Source organism: Ornithorhynchus anatinus, chromosome 9, assembly GCF_004115215.2.
Source record: "Ornithorhynchus anatinus isolate Pmale09 chromosome 9, mOrnAna1.pri.v4, whole genome shotgun sequence".
NCBI lineage: Eukaryota > Metazoa > Chordata > Mammalia > Monotremata > Ornithorhynchidae > Ornithorhynchus > Ornithorhynchus anatinus.
In genome coordinates, this window is record NC_041736.1 from 29,566,331 (window position 1) to 29,590,750 (window position 24,420).

The 24,420-nt window shown below is 49.9% G+C and overlaps 1 protein-coding gene across 1 annotated transcript; it reads right to left on the minus strand.

Moving 5' to 3' along the window:
- Nucleotides 1-686: 686 nt before the first annotated feature.
- VSX1 (visual system homeobox 1) lies at nucleotides 687-10,322 on the minus strand. Its single transcript, XM_029071650.2, has 5 exons — nucleotides 9,971-10,322; nucleotides 6,402-6,486; nucleotides 5,667-5,790; nucleotides 4,828-5,008; nucleotides 687-1,772 (listed from the first exon to the last, which is right to left on the minus strand). The coding sequence occupies exons 1-5, from the start codon at nucleotides 10,320-10,322 to the stop codon at nucleotides 1,525-1,527; spliced, it is 990 nt and encodes a 329-aa protein (XP_028927483.1). The 3' UTR covers nucleotides 687-1,524.
- Between the last annotated feature and the right edge of the window lie 14,098 nt (nucleotides 10,323-24,420).

The following is a 24,420-nucleotide window of genomic DNA, read 5'->3' on the forward strand; positions in this document are numbered from 1 at the left end:
GGGGCGGAAAGCAGGCAGAAGAGGCCTCTCTATCACAGAGGGGGTCTTCCTGCTCCCTGTTGCCATCTCCTTCCCTTTTTTCCCTTAGACAAAAGGCCCCCCAGCCCACTGGCTACCAGAGGTTTCCCCACCTCTCCGCCTCCACTCATGACCACCCAAGGCCAAAGAGAGAAGGAAGACTGGGGGCTCAGAGGAGGGAGAGGAGAATCCGGGGCAGTGAAAAGAGGTGAAGGCCGATACTTGAACCAAGGTACAAGGATGGATAACAGCAACAGAAAAAAGTTAGGCAAGCAGGCCAGACCAATGGCTGAGCACCAGCCCTGGGCAATTGGTTTTTGATTATGTCAATATTGCTGCTTAATAATATTACAAAGGACCGTTTTAAGCCCCAATTATCCAATCAATAGTATTTATTGAGTGTTTGCTGTGGGCAGAGTATTTAGCCCTTGGGAATGTCCAATACAACAGAGTTGGTAGACTCTGTCAGGGACACAGCTAGCAGCCACTTCTGGGTGACCCCCAGTTCTCTGGTCTAGAGTTCCTGCAGCCAGAATGGGTTTGGAGGGAGAGTTCACCTGTGGACCAACCTCAGTGAGCCTCTTCTAATGAGCCCCACTTTCAGCCTAGTCTCCAACAGTGAAAAGTGGACTAGAAACTAAGCAAATGTTTTTACACATGGTGTTTATTTATGAATGAATAATAAATAAGTGGGAAACAAAATAGAGGCAAGAAAAACATTCAGAAAATTCAAAATTCAAAGTGCTCTTCAGGCCAATAGAAAAAGACCAAGACCGAAGGCCCTCCTCATAACACAGTTTTAAGACGTCTTCAAAATATTTTCTTCTGTCACTTCACAAAATACCCTAACTGAGCAAGGAATGGTGAGCTTCTTTTTGGTAAATGTTTTGAGTTATATTCTTTGTTGTGTGGCCTACCCCTTCAAGCACTACAGCAGGATTCCAAGACAAACAAGTTTCTAAATTCAGATTCAGAATGAAATGAAGCACGGAATCCCTTGAGAAGGATCTCTAATTGCTTTCCTATTTCTGAGAGAGCCGACCTTCTCACCAGTCCAGACAGGGATTCTGCAAAAGAGCAGATTTGACCTATTCCACTGATTTTATGCAAATTAGACAGAATCAGGAACCAGTAGAGGAGACATCCAAAACTCTGCAACTTTGTTGGTTCATTCTCTCATTCTCTCTCTCTCTCTCTCTCTCTCTCTCTCTCTCCCCCTTCCATCTCCCTGCCTTTTACTCATCTATCCCAACCAAACCACAAAGATGACTCTTTCACTAGCTGAAATTTCTTCATTAACTCTTTCTGATTTAGAATGAAACAAATGCCATCATTTTTGTCATTTGAAAAATGAGCAGCCTGCCAACTGAAATAGAATGGCTTACTGGCCTGTTACCTGTCCTGGATCAAAGCAAGTCCTAGCTGCTCCTTTTCTTCAAGGGCTTATTGAAGGGAAATGGCAGATCTGATCTCTGCCCCTCCGCACTGATCTGGCTCTGGGCCTCTTCAGTAACCCTCACCAGGGCATCTCTCAGAAACCCTTCTCCTCCACTGGGTTGTCGGCTCAAAGTGCTTCTGCTTCTCCAGTTTTGCTGAGCTGGAAAGATCCATCGCTGCTGTCTCCTCAACGCCGCCCCTCGGCCTGGAGCTGCTGTAACCTACTGCCTGAGCGGCTGGCCCCTGCCTAGCCTCTCCTTCCTTGGGGATCCCCAAATCCTGGCTGTGGGGGCTGCCCGTCGACCTCCGGTGCAGGTCTGGGGATGGGGAGAGGAAATGATTAAGCAAAAGGGTAGAGAGGGATCTCCGTCCCCTGCGGAACCCCCTAGAGCTTGTCGTAAAGGTTCGAAAGTGGCAGTCCCAGAGACCTTCTGCAATTCATTTTTCAACTCCCAATTAGCACCTCAGCAATTTTGTCCTGCCTCCACAACTGATCTGAGTAGTATTTTTCATAGAGCACCAACTGCTTGCAAAGTATTAACCTAAGATCTTGGGAGAGTCTCCTGGAATTCGTAGATATGATCCTTACCCTCAAGGAGCTTACAGATCAGTGGCAGAGACAGACACTGCAATAAATTGCAGATAGGATGAAGCACAAGCTAGGGCATAAGTAGTGGGATATGTAAGATTGGCACTCAAGTGTTAATGTCAATTTACATATGCCACTGTTTAAGCTCATCCACAGATTCATCTTTAAGTCTGTAATTTCTTTTGTGATTGTCTCCCCTGCTGGATTATAAGATCCCAAGGCCTGGGGTCATTTCTATCTTGTTCTCTTTTACTCTCCTAGGAGTTTAGTGTAGTGTTCTGCACAGAGGAAACACTTAATAAGAAACTATTATTAATTTACTGACTTACAAATACATGTGACTCCAGCAACAATCACTTAATAGAGTGCTCTATGCACATTTGGCATCCAATTCAGTGTTCATTTATTTTATATTAATGTCTGTCTCCCTCTCTAGACCATAAGCATGTTGTGTTCAGGGAATGTGTCTTATATTGCACCCTCCAAGCACTTAGTACAGCACTTTGCACATAGTAAGCACTCAATAAATATGACTGATTGGCTCCTCATGATGGGGGTCCAGTATAGCGCAACCATAAATTTCTGGACAGACTAACCCTATTAATTTTAATAATGATGGCATTTGTTAAGTACTTACTATATGCGAGGTACTGCATTAAGTGCTAGGGTGAATACAAGCAGATTGGGTTAGACAAAGTCCCTGTCCCACGTGAGACTCACAGTTTCAATCCCCATTTTACAGATGAGGTAACTGAGGTACACAGAAGTGAAGTGACTTACCCAAGATCACATAACAGACAAGTGCTCTCCCCACCTCTTTCTACTGCTCAATACATGCTATTTAATAACTGATTCACTGAGGGTCTTCGAAGTCCTAGTCTGTATTTACCAACTCTATTTTACTGTAATCTCCCAAGCCCTCTGTAAATAGTAAGTGCTCCATAAATACCACTGATTGATTGACAGAGAGAATGGAGCAACTCGGGTACTAAGGAGCCCCATCATTCATCTTTCATCCATTAATTCACTCATCCATCAACTCATCCATCTAGCTGGGCCCTCCCAAGGACATGATGCTTCTGACCCAGAGCCAAGAGCTGGAGAGCCAGGACAGAAGGGTGGTTTCTGGTAGGGTGGGGGTCGAGGGGCAGCCAAGGTCATTGGGTGAGGCAGGTTTGAGGCCAGCACATCCACTTTGGTAGTCAGGGTCTATCACTTACCTCTAAACTATGTGGCCACCCATAACTGAATCCAGCAGAGGGACTTCTGGGTGCCGGCTTCCCACACTGACCAGGAGGGATGGAGCAGATAGTGGAAGGGGTTGTTGGAGTTACAAAGATGAGGGGAGGGATGCAAGGAAGCATGTGGAGATTGAAGGGAATGGAGATAGGGAGGGGGAGTCAGCAGCTGGGAGTTAAAATGAGAAAACACATCCTGTTTACTAATCCCAGACCAAAAGAAGACACACTCTCAAACATTTGAGACAGAACTCCTGAGCCCCAGGTTGCCCTGGCTGCCCCAAGACCCTTCATCCAGGGTAACCAGTGGCTGGACCGGATCACCCAATATTTCATCCTGGTTGGGCCCCTGGAGCCTCCAAACGCATCTTTGGGGAACGGTCATTACCTTCACTGAATAATAATGTTGGTATTTGTTTAGCACTTACTATGTGCCAAGCACTGTTCTAAGCACTGAACTTCCTGCTCGGAATCCCCCGCCTCTCCTTCCCTCTGGAGGCTTTAGGGCCATGTTAGGACTGATTTGCACTTTGGCAAACAAGTAGACAGGAAGGCACACAGACAGGACAGACAGGGAAACAGGCTGGGTAGTTTATTAATAATAATAATAATAATTATTATTATTATGGTATTTATTAAGTGCTTACTACATGCCAGGTTCTATTCTAAGCACTGGGGTGGACACAAGCTAATCAGGTTGGACACATTCCCTGTCCCACAAGGGGCTCACAGTTTTAATCCCCATTGTACAGATAAGGTAACTGAGGCACAGAAAAATTAAGTGACTTGCCCAAGGTCACACAGCAGACAAGTGGCAGACTGGGGATTAGAACCCAGGCCCTTTGCTTACTGGGGTTACTGGAGAAAGAGTGTGGCCTAATGGAGAGAGCTTGGACCTGGACTCAGAGGACCTGGGTTCTGATCCCACCACTTGTCTGCTGTGTGACCTTGGGCAAGGAAGCAGCGTAGCTCAGTGGAAAGAGCACGGGCTTTGGAGTCAGAGATCATGGGTTCAAATCCCAGCTCGGCCACTTGTCAGCTGTGTGACTTTGGGCAAGTCACTTAACTTCTCGGTGCCTCAGTTACCTCATCTGTAAAATGGGGATTAAGACTGCGAGCCCCACGTGGGACAACCTGATTCCCCTGTGGCTACTCCAGAGTTTAGAACAGTGCTTGGCACGTAGTAAGCGCTTAACAAATACCAACATTATTATTATCCTCTACGCTTCAGTTACCTCATGTGTAAATTGGGGATTAAGATTATTTTATTTTACCTTATAATCTTATCCACCACTAAATATAGTGCCTGGCACATAGTAAGGGCTTAGCAAATACCCAGTGAAAAAAAAAGATGGAGGAACAAGCTGATTTGAACAGCTTAGTTAGGCCTGAGGAATATCACTGACAAATCACTGGATAATTGCTCTACACCTCATTCTCCTTTGTCTCCTATGGACAAAGGAGTGAGGCCAAGACTGCCACACTCCCAAGACTGCACCAAACACGCTCACCTTCTTTCAGCCCTGTTGGAGGCTTAATTCTTACCCAGAAGCCATGGAGTGCAGGATCCTCCAAGGCCTGTCTTGGCTGAGTTCATGATGGATTCAGGGAGAGGGATGGCGTGGCGGACCATGGCCCCATACAGCCCGTACTCAGCCATGACACTGCTTCGGCCCCAGCACTTCTCCCGCTTCCGCCACTTAGCTCTTCGGTTCTGAAACCAGACCTGAAGCAGGTTGAAGGGGAGAGGAAGATGGGAAAATGAGGTTGAGTGGAGGGAGCAGACGAGGGAGGAAGAAAGGTGAAGGGGAGGGGAGAAAGGGAAGGAGGAAGCACCAAACCCAAGTTCAAAATATTATTCCCTTTAATCTTCTGCCTATCACACTGCTGGGGCAGGGAAGAAAGAGCCCACATAGGCACTCAATAAATACTACTGACTGATGGATTTTGCAGAGGAAATGCTCAACCAAACCCATTTCTTTCCCCAAGTATATATAACTGGCTGCTCCTCCTTATGAAGAATCCCTAAAACTCTTTCCACAGCTGTGTTTCTCAGTTTTTGCATGTTACAGTGAGTGCCAGCCTAGGATATCTGTCTAAAAGTTTTCCTTAGGGTGCTTGGTGCTTGACCTCTGGGGTGGAATGGGCTGAACGGTCTGGATAGTGCCAGCAGGGCACAGGGAAGGTAGGAAGCCCTGCCTCTCAGAGCTGTATTTGTGGGCCTAGATCAGGGACAGGGTCGGGGCAGGAGCAGGCGAAACCGAGACAATCCCTGGGGAGTCCAGTCCAAATTATCCTGGGAACCAGGGAGCTGCCACAAGCACTGTCCCGCTGGCTCTCCCACTTCTGTCCAGGTCTGGGCTCTGTGGTTTGGGACACAGTACCTGGATCCGGTCTTCCGGGACCTCGGTTTTCCCTGCCAGCATTTCCCTGGCAAAAACGTCTGGGTAGTGAGCTTCGTGGAATGCCTTTTCCAACTCTTCCAGCTGGTGAGCTGTGAACACTGTCCTGCCGAGAGCAAGGAATATGCAGCTATCACTCCCCTACCCCACCTTTTCCATTATCATACGTGCATGTGTCTCTTCACATGTCCCCCTAAAGAAGCATTGTGTCCTAGTGGGTAAAACACGGGTTTGGTAGTCCAAAAGACCTGGGTTCTAATCCTAGCTCCTCCACTTGTCGGCTGTGTGACCTTGGGCAAGTCACTTGGCTTCTCTGTGGCTCAGTTCCCTCATCTGTAAAATGGGGGTTAAGGCTGTGAGCCCCATGTTGGACAGGGACTGTGTCCACCCCAGCACTTAGTACAGTGCCTGGCACATAGTAAGTGCTTAACAAATGCTGTAATTATTATTATTATTACACATATGTGTGTCCTCTCACACATGCACACAAACTTCCCTGGTCTCACCTTCATTAATACACATAAGCTTATTCTCTCACATATGTTCTCCCTCTCCTCATGTGTCCTCCATGTAAACACCACCTCATCCTCATCTTCTCCATGAAATCTCTCTCTCTCTCTATCACACACACACACACACACACACACACACACACACACAAATACACCCACACTTTGTCCCCCTCACCTCATGTACTGACTGGCAGAACCCTCCTACCTGTGTCGCCGCTTCTTTGTCTTGGCCTGGACCGGAGAGATCTTTGGACTACTCTTGTCCCCAGAGAGGCTGTCGCTGTCCTCATCTGGTCCATTGGAGAGAGGAGAAACCACCATGAGACCAGCATCCAGGGTGTAATGCAGGGTTCTGGAGAGTTACTGGTGGGGACAAGACTGAGGGAACATTTCCATCCCCCCCTCCTAGCCCACAGCACTTATGTACGTATCTGTAATTTATTTATGTTAAGTTCTGTCTCCCTCTAGACTGCTCATTGTGGGCAGGGAATGTGTCTGTTATATTCATATATTGTACTCTCCCAAGCACTTAGTATAGCGCTCTGCACACAGCAAATGCTCAATAAATACAATTGACTGACAGGTGCTTGCTGGATCCACCTCTCTCAGGTGTATGCTCACACAGGGCTGCATAGTCCGATGAGTAGCTAGAGATCCAGGGCTCTGCCTATAGTTATCATCCCATATCCCCAGTATCCAGGGACTTCCTGGGGAAGAAAATGGGTGGCCCTCCCTTTTTATGATATTTGTTAAGTGTTTACTATGTGCCAGGCACTGTACTAAGCACTGGAGTAGATGCAAGCTAATGAAGTTAGACACAGTCCCTGTCCCACTTAGAGCTCACAATCTTAATCTCCATTTTACAGATGAGATAACTGAGTCACAGAGAAGTGAAGTCGCTTCCCTAAAATCACATAGCAGACATGTGGCGGAGCTGGGATTAGAACCCAGGTCCTTGTGACTCTTAGGTCCATGCTCTTTCCACTAGGCCAAGCTCTCATAATATCCCGGTTGGATTATTGTCGGCCCTCTCTCTGATCTCCCTTCCTCCTGTCTCTCCCCACTCCAGCCTCTTCTTCATTCTGCTGCCCGGATCATCCTCCTGCAGAAACGCTCTGGGCATGTCACTCCCCTCCTTAAAAACCTCCAGTGGTTGCCTATCAACCTCCGCCCGAAACAAAAACTTCTCACTCTGGGCTTTAAGGCTCTCCATCCCCTCCTACCTCTCTTCCCTTCTCTCTTTCTACTGCCCACCCCGCCCACCCCACTCCTCTGCTGCTCACCTCCTCACCATCCCCCGTTCACGCCTATCCCGCTGTCGACCTCTGGCCCACGTCCTACTGCTGTCCTGGAATGCCCTCCCTCCTCACCTCCGCCAAACTAACTCTCTTCCCCTCTTCAAAGCCCTACTCAAAGCTCGCCTCCTCCAAGAGGCCTTCCCAGACTGAGCTACCCTTTTCCCTCTGCTCCCTCTGCTCCCTCTGCTCCCTCTGCTCCCCTCCCCCTCTGCTCCCTCCCCCTTCCCCCTTTTCACCACCCCTCAGCTAAGCCCCCTTTCCCTCTGCTCCTCCCCCTCTCCCTTCCCCTCCCCTCAGCACTGTGCTCATTTGTATATATTTATATTAACCTATTTATTTTGTTAATGAGGTGTACATCCCCTTGATTCTCTTTATCGTGATTATGTTGTCTTGTTTTTGTCCGTCTGCCTCCCCTGCTTGGACTGTGAGCCCGTCATTGGGCAGGGATTGTCTTTATCTGTTGCCGAATTGCATATTCCCAGCTCTTAGTACAGTGCTCTGCACATAGTAAGTGCTCAATAAATACTACTGAATGAATGAACTAGGCCACGCTGCTTCTGCTTCCTCTTCTCCTGGGTCTGTCTTGCTGCATTCGGGTGGGCAGAGCAGAGTCAATGGTTAATAATCTGTGTTCTGCCTCTGCTCTGCCTTCCCCTTTCTCTTCCTCAGCCGTCCGTCCGCCCCCCCCCCCCCCCCCCCCCCGCCCACCTCCAGCCATGCCTCTTTACTTTGGTCTTGAAGGGAGATTGTGGGTCTCACACTGCAACAGCTGACGGTGTGAAAGCCTTGAATGGAGCAGTGGGTGAGGGTTTTGTCCAGAGGGTGGCCGGACTGGAATTTGGGATACTGCTACTTAGCAGAGCTCGGGGAGAGGGCAAAGGGGTGGAGGAGGGTGAGGACTCCTGGACTATGAATGCCAAAGGGAAAGGAGATAGGAAAGGTGTTGGAAGGGAGACACTGAAGGATTCGAGTTTAGTTTTTTCCCCTTCCAGCAGGTGCTAGGAGGGGCTCTAGCAACAGCTGGAACAGGCAGGAAAGTTCTGCAATACCGGCCTCACCCCCAGACACAATCCTAGTCCCCAGGGGGGACTGTGGGCTGGGGGAGAGAGTTAGGGTAGAAGAGTCTGTTGGTGGGTGAAGAGCTGTGGGATAGAACAAAGGTGGGAGGAGTACTTGGTGGGCCTGGGTTGGAGAAGAGCAGAGGGAGTGATGGAGAGGTGAACGGTTGAGAAAGAGGGTTTTTAGGGTGGTGAGGGTTTGCAGGTGGGAGTGGGGTTGGGGGAGAGGATTAGTTTGGGGAGAAGTTGTGGGTGAAGGTGGGGATGGGGGAGAAGGCTAAAACGGGGAACCGTTTTGCAGGGGGGAGCGGGGCTGGGAGAGAGGGCTAGGATGGGGAGAGCGGGGCTGGGGAGAGGAGTAGGTGAGGAGGGGTTGCAGATGGGACCGGGGCTCAGAGAGAGGGTTAGGTGGGGAGCGATTGCAGGGGGATGTGGGACTCGGGGAAAGGGCTAAAACGGGGAAGGGTTGCAGGTGGGAGCGGACTAAGTGGGGAGGGGTTGTAAGTGGAAGAGGTCCTAGGGGAGAGGGCTAAAATGGGGAAGGGTTGCAAGTGGGAGGGGGGCTTGGGGAGAGGGCTAGGTGGGAAGGGGTTGTGGCTGAGTTGGGGGAAAGGATGTAGGTGGGAGGAAGGCTGGGCCTGGGCGAGGACAGTTTGGATCCGGTTAGTGATCTGTCACTCCGCAAAGGGGCACGGAAAGAAGGCGGGCTGGGGATTGTGCGTGATGGCTGGGGTTGTGTGTGGGTGGTTGGGGTTGCGCGTGGGTGGCTGGGGGTTGTGCACGGGTGGCTGGGGGTTGCGTGTGGCTGGCTGGGGGTTGTGTGTGCGTGGTTGGGGGTTGCATGTGGGCGGCTGGGGGTTGTGGGTGGGTAGGTGGGGTTGCGTGTGGGCGGCTGGAGGTTGTGCATGGGCGGCTGGGGTTCCGCGTGGGTGGCTGGGGTTTGCATGTGGGTGGCTGGGGGCTGCGTGTGGGTGGCTGTGTGCGTGGTTGGGGGTTGCATGTGGGTGGCTGGGGGTTGCGTGTGGGTGGCTGCGGGCTGCGTGTGGGTGGCTGGGGGTTGTGTGTGCGTGGCTGGGGGTTGCCTGTGGGTGGTTGGGGTTGTGCGTGGGTGGCTGGGGGTTGCCTGTGTGTGTCTGGGGTTGTGCGTGGGTGTCTGGGGTTGTGTGTGGGTGTCTGGGGGTTGCCTGTGGGTCTCTGGGGTTGTGCGTGGGTGTCTGGGGTTGTGTGTGGGTGTCTGGGGGTTGCCTGTGGGTCGCTGGGGTTGTGCTTGGGTGGCTGGAGTTGCGTGTGGGTGGCGGGGGAAAGGGGGACCGGGGAGACCGGGGGTTCGGTGGGGTGAGGGCGAGCAGATGCTTGCTCCTCCGGGGATGGGAGGGCAGGGATGGGGGTGGAAGGGTGGGGAGAGGGTCAGGAATTACCGGATCCGGGCGTCCGGAGGCTCTCGGAGCCGGGGGGCGGGCGGGGAGGGAGTCGCGGGAAGGCCGGCGGACAGGGGAGGTCGGCGAGGAGCAGGCCCCGGGCGTCCCCGGCCTCCGGCCGCCGGCCCGCCCACCGGCAGAGGAAGCCGAGCCCCGGGGGCCAGGGGTCGCCCCCGCTCCCCGGGGGCCGCAGCTCCGCCTCCAACCCCAGCAGGTCGGTGATGGCGAAGCCTCTGGGTCTCGGCCCCGGGGCCGCGCCGGGACCGGTCCTCGCCTCCAGCGGGGCCGCGGGGCCGGGCGCCAGCCCCGCCCGAGGGACCGTCCCGTCCCAGCCCGCGTCTCTGCCCTTCATGGCTCCGACCAAGTCCGCTGCCCCGCGCCCCTGCCCACCAACCCCACGGCCTTGCCCACCACCCACGCGCCCCAGCCCACCACCCTCGCGCCCCTGCCCACCACTCCCACGACCCTGATCACCACCCCTGTTCCCCTGCCCACCACCCCCAAGACCCTGATCACCACCCCCGCGCCCCTGCCCACCACTCCACCTCCTTGCCCACTACCCCCACGACCCTGATCACCAGCCCCGTGCCCCTGCCCACCACCCCCACGACCCTGCCCACCACCCCACGACCCTGCCCACCACCCTCGCGCCCCTGCCCACCACCCCCACGGCCCTGCCCACCACCCCTGCGCCCCGCTATCGGTTCGGTGACCCTGCTTCGCCCGCCGCCCGACCTTCGTTCGGCGTTTTTCACCCCACACCCCTCACCTTCGTTCCTCGCCTTCACCCCAACCCCACGCCCTTCACCCTCGCCCCTATTCCACACCCTCGCCCCGTGCCCTAGCTCCCAGATGCCACCCCTTCACTCTAACCCGATCTCGCTCCCTTCTCCCTCGCCCTGCGCTCCTCCCGCTGCCCTGGGCCCTCACCCAGTCCCCTCGCCCAGTGCTGGCGTCCTAGTCCCGTGCCCTCTCCCGGTGCCCGCGCCCTCGCCCCGACGTCCCCTCTCCTGGGCACAAACAGGTGGCTGGAAAGGGGCAAGTTTCGGGCAGAGCTTTTTATCCGGGTTTTGGAGCCGCCGGGGTGGGGAGGGGGCGCCCGGCTCCAATCAGCTCCGGGGAGGACCCTGGGGGACGGGGCGAGGGAGGGGGCATCGCTCGCCCCCAATTCTTGAGGATTAACGGCCACCGATTGTCCTTCAATCCGATAACGAACGGTCACCGCCCCCGCCTGCTCTGGCTCTGCCAAACCCACGCCCAACACGCCCCCTCCCCTTCCTCCTCCCCTTCTTCTCCACCATTGCCCTCCCCCCCGCCCTACGCTTCCACAGAATTCTCCATCCTGGGGGAAGGGGACTTTCTACTGTTCGTGACCCGGGAGTTAGCAGCTGTCACCTTCCTATCCCTTCCCTGCCCTCATTCCCTCCCACCAGCAGGCGAGTTAAACTGCCATCCCTCCCCCTTCACAACCTGGACGGGGCTTCCTCCTTTAAAATTATAATAATAATAATAATAACAACAGTAATAATCTATGGTATTTGTTAAGCACTTACTCTAAATCAAGGACTGTTCTAAATCCTGGATGGATATAAAATCATCTCCTCCTCTTCTTCCTCCACTTAGTCCTCATCCTTTTCCTCTTCCTCCTCCTCCTCTTTTTCCTCCTTGTCCTTCCCTTCCTCATCTCAAGCAACTGAGCAAGAGTCAATTCAATTCCTGCCCATCTGGGCCTCTCTGTCACTGCCCTTACCTAGCAGTTTCCCTGCCTCCCCAGGGCACACGTACCAAGGACATCCACTGCTTCCAGGAGCTCTTCCAGGCCTGAAACTTCCCAGCCTCCCACTGGAAGGGATTAAACTGCCTGCCTGCTTGCCTGCCAGTCCATCCTCCTGCCAGTACAGCCATCCTAAAGAGAATTACCAGGCCTGTGTATTAACTCGACATGATTAGAGGGAGACCCAAATCTCTGGGCCGAAGGGCTCCTGAGATTAGCAAAATAATCACTCTCATTGGTTTCAAATCCTGCCGGCCCCATTTCCCCAGAGCTTAGGGATCCAGGGAAAGGGAAGAGGCTGGGGGACAGGTGAGGGGAGTGGACAGGCCTGCGGATGAGCGTTCTCAGGGTCAGGGGAAGGGAGAATGGCTGAGGTCCCAAGGTGGGAGGAGGGAAGAAAGTAGGTATGTGTCCAGTTTGGATAATGCCAGCAGATTCCAGAGGGATTAGGACAGATCCATGGATGAGCAAGTGGTTCAGACTAAATCACTGGCGGGGAAGCTGGGGAATGTGATGGGAGAGTTAGAGATGTTGGATAGTCCAAAGCCAATCTCCAGTGGTTACTTGTCAGTCTTCTCATGAAACAAAAATTTCTCACTACTGGCTTCAGAGCTCTCCATCACCTTCACCCCTCCTACCTCACATCTCCCTTCTCTCCTTCTCCAGCCCAGCCCACTTACTCCGCTCCCCCGCCCCTGCTAACCTCCTCACTATACCTCATTTTCACCCCTCCCACATCCTACCTCTGGCCTGGAATGCCCTCCCTCTTCCTAACTCTCTTCCCCCCTTCAAAGCCCTACTGAAAGCTCACCTCCTCCAGGAGGCCTTCCCAGTCTGAGCCTCCCTTTTCCTCTGCTCCTCTTCGCCTCCCCATCGACCTACCCCTTCCCTCTGCTCTCCCCCCCTCCCTGCCCCAGAGCACCTGTGTATATTTGTACACATTTATTATTCTATTGGTTTTATTAATGATGTGCATATATTTATAATTCTATATATCTATTTTGATGCTGTTGATGCCTCTCTACTTGTTTTGTCTTGTTATCTGCCTCCCCCCTTCTAGACTGTGAGCCCGTTGTTGGGTAGGGATTGTCTCTCTCTGTTGCTGAATTGTACTTTCCAAGCGTTTAGTGCAGTGCTCTGCACACAGTAAACGCTCAATAAATACAATTGAATGAATGAATGAAACATGAGGGTGAGTGTCCCAGGCGAGCAACTAGCACACAGTGTCTCCAGAATGTTGCTATCTCTGTTGAAGGCAGCGTCGCCAGCTGGATGGGTACTGGACAGGCTTAGGGAAAGTTGCTCAGGCAGGGCATCTGGTGGTTTCTGGGTGACTGCAGGGGTGGACTAGGGGATGTAGCTGTGTCTCCATGGGTGGCTGTGAGTAGCCATGTGTCTGTTTGTTTCAGGTGGGCTTCTGCCAGGGAGCAAAGGGGTATAAGAGCCACTTGCTCCAGAATAAGAAATCAGGGCAGTGCTGCTGGGGTGTCTGTGCTTGGCTCTGGTAGGGTGGCTGCATCAGGCAGCACTGCAGTCTTGGCCCTGCCCACCCCTCGCCATACCTCCTCAAGGTAGAGCTCCTGCCTCGTGAGAGCTAGAGGTGGGATTTGGACTCAGGCCCAAGCACACAGTAGCTGGAAAGTGAGGATGAAACTTGGAGGAAACATTTCAAATAGCTCCAACTGAGCAGAGTATCCAACCCCTGCTTCAGGAGGAACATACAGAGCCCCTTCCATCACCCCAGGGATCCTCCTTTCCTGTCCCCTGCCCCCTCTCACATACCTCTTGCACATCATACAAGGCACACTCTTCATACCTGCAGGTACCCACCTAGATATTCCTTGCATACATACAAGCACATACAAGCACATCCTCACAGACACACACACCCAACACAATGGATATGTTCACACTCACACCTGTCCACAAACACACCCACAGTTAGACATGACAATGGCATTTGTTAAGCGCTTACTATGTGCAAAGCACTGTACTAAGCACTGGGGAGGTTACAAGATGATCAGGTTGTCCCACGTGGGGCTCACAGTCTTCATCCCCATTTTACAGATGAGGTAACTGAGGCACAGAGAAGTTAAGTGACTTGCCCTCAGTCACACAGCTGACAAGTGGCTGAGCCGGGATTCGAACCCATGACCTCTGACTCCCAAGCCCGGGCTCTTTCCACTGAGCCACGCTGCTTCTCTGCTTCGCTGCTTAGACATGGCCTTCTAATGTTCATCCAGCAAACACACATTCACACAATAAACTCACATTCACACAACGAACTAAGCAGTGTGACTTAGTGACTTGTGAAAAGAGCACGGGCTTGGGAGTCAGAAGTCATGGGTTCTAATCCCAACTCTGCCACTTGTCAGCTGTGTGACTTTGGGCAAGTCACTGAACTTCTCTGTGCCTCATTTACCTCATCTGTAAAATGGAGATTAAGACTGTGAGCCCCACGTGGGACAACCTGATTACCTTGTATCTACCCTAGCACTTAGAACAGTGTTTGGCACATAGTAAGTGCTTAAAAAATACCATAATTATTATTTATGCATGTACATAGGCACAGAGACCTATACTAGTTCACATTAACACACACACACACACACACACTTTTCTCATCTGGACCTTGACTCAGTTCAGAAATGACTTGCTGCATGTTCATCAAATCGGATTATCAAGGATTAAATTAATCAGAAAATGTCTCTCCACTCGTTATTTTCCAGAGTTTTTTCAGGCCTATTCTCTGTTCCCCAGATTGTTAATCCCTCAAAGAGCACAACATCAGAGATCAGCTTTTGTTCTAATTTCTTGTTCCTGCCTTTTCTTCCTCTTCCACTTTTTCCTCCTCTTCCACCTTCTCTTCCTCCTCTTCCCCCTCCTCCTTTTCCTCTTCCTCATTTTCCTTTCTTCTCTTTCTCATCCTCCTTTCTCCTTTATCTCATTCTCGTTCTTCCTCTTTTTCTTTCTCCCCATATCTTCTACCTCTTTCCCCTCTTTTCTCCTCCTCTTCCTTTCTCATTCTCCCTCCTTCATCTCCTTCTTCTCTTTCTCCTTTTCTTCCTCTTATGCCCTCTCCTCCTTCTTCTCCTCCTCCTCTGTCCCCTCCTCTTCCCCCTCTCTGCTTCTCCTTTTGTTCAGACCCCTTGTATTGTCTCCCAATAAACAACTTTAGTCCAGCAGCACTGAGCCTGGAGAGCCTTGCCCTGGGACTAGATTGGAGGCTGATAAACTGGGAGGCTGCAGTTGGGTGGTCTGCCGTTTTAGGAATGAAATAAGCAGTCATGGTGGCAGAGGCATTTTAATGAAATGTCTGAGTCTTTTGCTAGAGAAGATAGGCAGTATTGCCTAGTGGAAAGAGCCCAAGGCTGTAAATTGGGGGACCTGTGTTTCAATCCCAGCTGCATCACCTGCTGGCTATGTGTCCAGGAATAAATCACTTAATTTCTCTGAAACTCATTCTCCTCATCTGTGAAATGGGAATAAAATACCTGCTGTCCTTTCCCCTTAGACTGGTACAGGGACTGGGATAGTGTCCAATTTGATTATCTTCTACCCCAATTCTTGACACCGAGTAAATGCTTAATAAATACAAATTATGGTATAATAATAACTTTATCATTATTAAGGTGCTGAAAGTAGCAGAATGAGAAGCAGAAGATGTGAAAAAAACAAATTTCTGAGAAGCAGCATGGCCTAGAAGAAAAAGCATGGAGCTGGGAATCCAAGAAACTGGGTTCTAATCCCAGCTCTGCCACTTTTCTGCTGGGTGACCTTGGGCAAATCATTTCTCTTCTCTGTGCCTCAATTACCTCTTCTGTAAAATGGGGATTAAGACTGAGAGCTCTATGTGGGACAGGGACTGAATCCAACCCAATTATCTTGTATCTACTCCAGCTATTAGTAGTAAATACTTAAACAAATACCATAAAAAAACCTCTACATGTCTTCCGTCCACCAAAGCTTAGTGACATCCCTCTCTCCACAATCCACTTTAGCAGCATCTTTAAACTCCAACTACCACATTACTCTGAGATCCTGGATCTCCTGACTGGTGTTCCCAGCTGTCCCTTCTGGGTGCTTTTGTTCTTCTGGAGAGAATATCTCCTCTCCGTAATACCAAATAAATGTAGTATTTGTTGAACACTTACTATATGCCAAGCGCTGTGGTAGACATGAGAAGCAGTATGGTATAGTGGGTAGAGCACGGGCCTGGGAGTCATAAGGTCAAGGGTTCTAATACTGGCTCTGCCACTTGTTTGTTGTGTGACTTGGGCAAGTCACTTAACTTCTCTGTGCCTCAGTTACCTCATCTGTAAAATGGGGATCAAGACCATAAACCCCACTTGGGAAAGGGAATGTGTCCAACCAAATTTGCTTGCATCCACCCAAGCGCTTAGTACAGTGCCTGGCATATAGTAAATGCTTAACAAATACCATAATAATAATAATAACTACAATAATACAAACTTATCAGGCACAGTCTTACCCCAAGCAGGGCTTATAGTCCAAGCAGGAGGGAGAACAGATATTTCACAGAGAAGTTGAGTGATTTGCCCAAGGAAACACTGCAGGTAAATGGCAGAGCCAGGATTAGAACCCAGGTCTCCTGACATCCAGACCTTCAATCCAGGTCTTTTCACTAGGCTACTATGCTTCTCCTAACAAAACTCTCATGGAATAAAGAGCACTAGTAAATTAATATACACTCAGTTCTGTAACAAATGTTTTCACTCTGCATTTTGACTAGAACAATGTTGGGGAATTATTATTGAGGAATGTGCTTATGAGGATACATTGAACTCTAGTTTCAGAAGAATGGCTTGTAAGCATGTGCATATATGTATGTTCCCAGTGTTAGAATTGGTGAATTCTACAATGAAGATTTTCTTTAGAGTGGGGCTTGCCCAGAATACAATTCTCAAGCTATTGAAGAACTGGGTGAATCCCTAAGTAGAGCTGGGGGCTGTCAAACTAGGTGCTAAAGGTAACTGTTGCTTTGTTGCATTCTGATTTGGTAAAAAACCCTCCCCAAATCCCACCCTCTATACCCTGATTCTAGATGGGCTTGGAAGCTGGGGAGAGTTGTGATCTGGAAGATTTGAAGGGGAAGGAAATTCCAGGTAGAAGGAAGGGCATGAGCAAGAGGATCAGCATGGGAGGGTTGAGGGGAAGTCACAGTGAAAGAGTTAATTTGAAAGGAACAAAAAAAGGAGAGCTGGGATGGAGTGGGAGAAGACAGGATATAAGAGGGAGAGAGATGATGGAGTGCTGTAATGTGAGAAGAAAGGCTAACCACTGGACTCCTCTCCGCCTTTCCCCCTCCTACCTGACCTCGCTTCCCTCCTTCTACAACCCACCCCACACAGATCACTCCTTCTAGTGCTAACTGTGCCTCGTTCTATCCGGGATGTCTCATCGCTGATCCCTAGCCCATGTCCGGTCTCTGTCCTGGAACGCCCTCCCTCCTCTAATCTGACAGACCACCACTCTCCCTCACTTCAAAGCCTTATGAAAGGCATATTTCCGCCAAGGGGTCTTCCCAGACTAAACCTCACTTTTCCTCTTTTCTCACTCTCTTCAGTGTCACCCTGACTTGCTCCTTTTGCTCTTTCCCTCTCCCAGCCCCATACCACTTATGTACATATCTGTATTTTTATTTATTGGTGGTGTTGTCTGTCTCCCCCACTCTAGGCTGTGAGCTCGATGTGGGCAAGGAATGTCACTGTTTATTGTTGTATTGTACTTTCCCAAGAGCTTAATACAGTGCTCTGCACATAGTAAGCTCTCAATAAATATGATTGGATGAATGAATAATAATAATAATAATGTTGGTATTTGTTAAGTGTTTACTATGTGGAGAGCACTGTTCTAAGCACGGGGAGATACAGGGTATTCAGGTTGTCCCACGTGAGGCTCACAGTCTTAATCCCCATTTTACAGATGAGGTAACTGAGGTACAGAGAAGTTAAATGACTTTGCCCACAGTCACACGGCTGACAGGAGGTGGAGCCGGCATTCGAACCCATGACCTCTGACTCCCAAGCCCGTGCTCTTTCCACTGAGTCACGCTGCTTCTCCATGAAGAGGAAGGAGACACATGCTGAATTATGTTTTAGGAACATGATCAACAGTAACAGAGCAGTATGGACTGAGAAGTGGAAAGGTTGGCGGTAGGGAGATCGTCAGCTGCAGTAGTCCAAGTGGGAGATTGTGAGAGCTTGAACCAGAGAGGTCGTCATTTCAGTGGAAAGGAAATGGGGGAGCTGAGAAATATGGTTTCAGGATTTACAGATGGTTTGAGTTATTAACAGTGAGAAATCAAAGGTGGCACTACAGTTGCAAGCTTCTAAGGGAAAATGGTGCAGGTGAAGACTGTAACAGGAAAGTTAGGAGAAGCAGTGGGTTTGGGAGGATAGATATGCTGAGTTAGGTCCCGGCAGGTCATCCCTGTGGAGATGTCCTAGAGGCAAGAGGAATATGAGAGAGTAGAACAGGGATGAGGGGGATGTAGATCTGGGAATCATCTACATAGAGTTGGAAGCTGAAGGCCAAGAGGTGGATGAATTTCCCCAGAGAGTGAGTTTAGGGAGAGAAGAGGGGATTTAGGTCAGAATCCTAGGAGATTCCCCACAGGGAATGAGAGGAGGAGGATTAGACAGCGAATAAAATTGAGATGGAGTGGCCAGAGAGGAAGGTGGAAAGCCAGGTTAATAGCATATCAGTGAAACCAAGGTGAGATGGCCTTTTTTGAGAGTAGGGAATGTTGGGAAGTGATCAACATTGTCAAAGGCAGCTGGGAGGTCAAGGAGGCATAAGGCATAGTCGAGTCCCTTAGGCTTGGCTATTATTTTAATGTAAGTATCCCCTCTCAGCTGTAAGCCTCCTTGTAGGTAGGGAATGTGTTCTTATCAACTTTGTTGTATGGTACGCTCCCAAATGCCCAGTACAGTGCTCTGCACAGAGTAATACTCCTACCACCATATCTTGTTGAATTGAACGTGTCAGGGCCCAGACCCACGCCATCCATCTGTGCTGTAATCCCTTCCTGTTGGACCTTTCTCGGGGTCCAGTGTTGGTTTTGGCTTTTGCTCCAACAAGCCCCGACCATGGTGACCGCAGCCATGTGGTGGAAGGAGCTGGACCGAGCAGTCCCCATCACTGCAGGGAGCCCATGGGAAGTGGCCTCTGACCGGTCAGCAGGAACGGAGAGGCGAGCCCTTAGACCAGACACCCCATGGGTAGGCAGGGACTATGCCCAATCCGCCTTTCTTATATTTACCCCAGCACTTAGGACAGTGCTTGGAACATAGCATACACTAAACAAACACTACAGTTTTCATTATTATTATTATAGAACCATCACCTTCTCTAGACTAAACTCTAGCTGACCAGGGAACTAATCTACCAACTCTGTTGTACTCTCCCAAGCATTTAGTACAGTGCTATGCACACAGTACGGGCTCAATAAATTGCCTAGGGAATAGATCACAGGCCTGAGCGTCAGACTTGCCCAAGGTCACGTCACTTAGCTTCTTTGTGCCTCAGTTCCTCACCTGTAAAATGGGGATTAATACTGTGATTCCCCATGTGGGACATGGACTGTCTAACCTGATTAGTTTATATCTACTCCAGTGCTTAATTCAGGATATAGTAAGCACATAACACATACCATTTTAAAAATAATCGATTTCACTGATTGACTGATCTTCTGGATGTCACTTCTTGGAAAATAGGAATAATTTTGGGTTGTGTATATTATTTGAATGATTTGTACTTGGATTACTTGTGTAGCTCTGATGCACATTACATGCTCACTGTGCTCTCCTTCCCTCCTTTCTTCCCTCCCTCCCTCTCTCTCTTTGCCTTCGTCACTTTATCTCTCTCATTCACTTGCTCAGCTTTTGAGGCCTTCCTGCAGTTTATCTACATCTTTAAAACATTTTACATGCAAAGGAGATTACACTGCATTCTCTCTCTTCCAGGTCAAGTTAATTCATTCAATTGCATTTATTGAGCGCTTACTCTGTGCACAACAATGTACTAAGCGCTTGGGAGAGTACAACAATAAACAGACACATTCCCTGCCTACAACGAGCTTATAGTCTAGCGGAGGGGAGGCAGATATCAATACACATAAATAAATTACAGATATGTACATAAGTGCTGTGAGTCTGGGACAGAGAAGAACAAAGGGAGCAAGTCAGGGCGACGCAGAAGGGAGTGGGAGAAGAGAAAACGGGGGCTTAGTCAGGGAAGGCCTCTTGGAGGAGATGTGCCTTCAGTAGGTCTTTGAAGGAGGGGAGAGTACTGTCTGTGAGATTTGAGGAGGGAGGGTGTTCCAGGACACAGGCAGGATATGGGTGAGAGGTTGGCAGTGAGATAGATGAGACTGAGGTATAATGAGAAGTTTGGCATTAGGGAGTGAGGTGTGTCTGCTGGGTTGTATGTAGTAGGAGAGTAGTGAGGTGAGGTAGGAGCGGGAAAGGTGATTGAGTGCTTTGAAGTTGATGGTAAGGAGTTTTTGCTTGATGTAGAGGTGGATGAGCAATCATTGGAGGTTCTTCAGAAGAGGGGAAACGAGGACTGAACGTTTTCATAGAAAAATCAGAGTGAAGTATGGACTGGAGTAGGGACAGACAGGAGGCTGGGAGGTAAGCAAAAGCTGAAAAAATAATCAAGGTGGGATAGGATAAGTGTTTGGATTTAACGTGGTTGCAGTTTGGATGGAGATTAAAGAGCAGATTTTAGAGAGGTTGTGAAGGTGGAATTGACAGGATTTAGTGATGGATTGAATATGTGGGTTGCATGAGAGGAGTCAAGGATAACACCAAGGTTACGGGCCTGTGAGACAGGGAGGATGGTGGTGCTGCCTTCAGTGAAGGGAAATCAGAGGAAGGACAGGGTTTGGGAGGGAAGATAAACATGGTAAGTTGGAGGTGGCCAGAGGACATCCAAGTAGAGATGTCTTGAAGGCAGGAGGAAATGTGAGGCTGCAGAGAGAGAGAGAGAGATTAGGACAGGAGATGTAGATTTAGGTATGATTCATTCAGTCGTATTTTTTGGCTTCAGAGCTCTCCATCACCTTGCCCCCTCCTACCTCACCTCCCTTCTCTCTTTCTACTGCCCACCCCGTACACTCCGCTCCTCTGCCGCTCACCTCCTCACTGTCCCCCGTTCACACCTATCCCGCCGTCGACTACTGGCCCACGTCCTGCTGTCATCCTGGAATGCCCTCCCTCCTCACATCCGCCAAACTAACCTTCTGCGCCTCTTCAAAGCTCTACTGAGAGCTCACCTAGTCCAGGAGGCCTTCCCAGACTGAGTCCCCCTTTCCTCCTGCTTCCCTTCCCCCCACCCTCTGCTTTTCCCCCTTCCCCTCCCCTCAGCACTGTGCTCATTTGTATATATTATTATCCTATTTATTTTGTTAATAAGGTGTATATCTCCTTGATTCTATTTATCTTGATGGTGTTGTCTTGTTTTTGTTTTGTTCTGTTTTGCTTTGCTGTCTGTCCCCCCGTTTAGACTGTGAGCCCGTCTTTGGGCAGGGATTGTCTTTATCTGTTGTCGAATTGTACATTCCAAGAGCTTAGTCCAGTGCTCTGCACATAGTCAGTGCTCAATAAATACTATTGAATGAATGAATGAGTGAATGAATTGAGCACTTACTGTGTGCAGAGCACTGTACTAAGCACTTGGAAAGTACAGTTCATCTGCCTAGAGGTGATAGTTGAAGCCATGTGAGGGAATGAGTTCTCCAAGGGAGTGGGGGTAGATGGGGAATATAGAAGGGGAACCAGAACTGAATCTAGAGAGACATCCACAGGTAGGGAGTGGGAGGCAGAGGAGGAGGCTATGAAAGAGATTGAGTACAAATGGCCAGAGAGAGAAAGGAGGAGAAACAGGAGAGGACAGTATCAGTGAAGCTGAAGTTGGATAATATTTCCAGGAGAAAGGGATAATCAACAGTGTCAAAGGCAGCTGATAAATCGAGAAGGATTAGGTGGGAGTAGACGCCTTTGGACCTGGCAAGCAGGGAATAATTGGTAATTTTGAGAGGGCGGTTTCTATGGAAATGAAGGGAACGGAACCCAGATTGGAGGAGAGGAACTTGAGACCATAGGTGTAGACAACTCACTCAAGTAGTTTGGAGAGGAATGGTAGGAGGGAAATGGGGGTGATAACTGGAGAGAGCCATGGGATCAAGGGAGGGTTTTTTAGGATGGGGAGACATGGACATTTTTTAAAGCAGTGGGGATGAAGCCACTGGAGAGTGAACAGTTGAAAATGGCAGTTAGGGAGGAGGCCAGTGAAGTTGTCACTGGGTGTGACATCAATAGGTGTGATGGGATGTGGCAGATGTGCAGTTGGAGGGGGTAGATTTTGAGAGAAAGTATCTCATCTTAAAATGCTGCTGGGAAATTGGGAGGGTTGAAGAAGGGGCAGGTGAGAAGGAGGGACTGGGAAGGGGCAGAGGTGAATTTAGGGACATCACAATTATTGGTTTCAATTTTCTCAATAAACTAGGTGATTTAGATCATTGGAAGCAAATAATGGGGGAGGCAGGAAACTGGGTGTTTGAGGAGGGAGTTAAACATCTGGAAAAACTGGCGAGGATAATGGGCATGAGTGTCACAAAGGATGGAGAAACAATTTTGCCAGGCAGAGGAGAGAGCAGAGTTAAAACACATGAGGATAAACTTGAAGTCTATGAAATCAGCCTGATCTCTAGATTTCCACCAGCAGCACTCTTAGGATCATGCAGAGAGCAGAGGTGGTGAACTGTGGAGGTGATCCAGGGCTATGGGTTAATGGTATGAATCGATGAAGAGACAGGGAAGCGAGTCAGTTGAGTTCAATAGAGAGGGTGATGTTGAGAGCATCCCTTGGTCATGAAGAGAAGGTAGTTTGGGTATGGAGGCTAAATGGGGCATGACTGAGAAAATTGAATGGAGTTAAAAAATCAGAGGTCTCTGCTGGGAAACAGCATAGATTTGTGGGGAACAACTATATGAGCTAGAAGGCAGGTGAGGAAGTTTTGGTCATGTAAAGATTTCAGACTTGTTTAGGGTAGAGATTGTGCAGTGGCTAGAGATTATAATAATAATATTGGTATTTGTTAAGTGCTTAATATGTGCCGAGCACTGTTCTAAGCGCTGGGATAGATACAGGGTGATCAGGTTGTCCCACGTGAGGCTCACAGTCTTAATCCCCATTTTACAGTTGAGGTAACTGAGGCACCGAGAAGTTGAGTGACTTGCCCAAAGTCACACAGCTGACAGGAGGTGGAGCCGGGATTAGAACCCATTACCTCTTACTCCAAACCCGTGCTCTTTCCTCTGAGCCACGCTGCTTCTCTAAAGATGACGAGATCGAATGTGTGTCCAAATTGGTGAGTGGGTGAGCTGGAGTGGAACAGAAGGTCAGTGGAGTTGAGGAGTGATAGAAGGAGAGCAGTGGAAGGGTTGTCGGGAACATCTTTGTGGATATTGAAGTCCCCAAAGATCAATGTAGGGATGGAGGAAGAGAGAAGGAATCTGAGAAAGGGATCAAAATGGTTCAAAAAGTTGGAGGTGGGGCCTGGGGGGGGCAGTAGATGACCATTACTACAATCTGAAGTGGGTGGTAGAGGTGGATGATATGGGCTTTGGAGGAAGGGAAAGAAAGGGATGGGGGAGGTGGAATGGTGTGAAAGCAGCATCGGGGTGAGAAAAAAAATCAACACCTCCCCTTCCCAGTGAGTCTGGGGGAGCTGGTGAAGATGAGGCACCCTCTGGAGAAAGCAGCTAGGTCGATCGTGTCATCTTGGTAGAGCCAGGTTTTAGTGCAGGCAGGGAGGAGTGATTAGTTCAGAAACAGATCAAGAATGAAGAGATGCTTCCCCATGATGGAACGGGGGTTCCACAGGCCTCACTTGCCTGAGAGGCTGTCGGGGGAAGAAGGGGGCCCTGGGGGAGAGGACGGTGAGAGGGGTGTGGAGGGTTTGGGTGGGAGGGAATTGACAGGAGCTGATGCAAGGGGAGAGGAATGAGGGGTGGCACTGGCCCAGGATGACAGGGTTGGGACAGGGGAGAAAGGTGGTGATGGCACAAGGGGTGGAGAGGGGTTGGATGGAGGAAGAGGAGAGATAGGTGTGTTGGCAGAGGAGGACCTGGATGGGCTGACTGGGGGAATGGGGTTGAAGTGACATTTAAATTGAAGCGTTGTAGGTGAGGTGAGTGATCAACAGCAATAGTTGTTGGGATATTACAACTAAGGAGAATATTACAACGATTGGAGGATGTGGGTTTTCAGGGAGGCTTTGATTATGGGGAGAGCTTTAGCTGGCAGATTTGAAGGTTGAGGGAGTTCTAGGCATAGAGAAAGGGTGGGTTGGAGATGAAAGAGTTGAAAGTGAGGTACAGTGAGGTTTACTAGAGTATGAGCTGGACTGTAGCAGTCCTCCTTCCCCCCTCACCTCTTAAAAACACTTATTCCTCCCCTCCTCCCCACCTTATCGCTACCTCTAATGGTCTACTGTCTCCAAGGGAATGGGTATAGGTGGAGAATAGAAGGGGATCCAGAACTGAGCCCCAAGGGACTCCCACAGAGGAGAAAGAGACTGAGAATGAGTAGCCAGAGATATAGTAGGAGAACCAGGAGAGAATAGTGCTGGAAGCCAAGGTCGGAT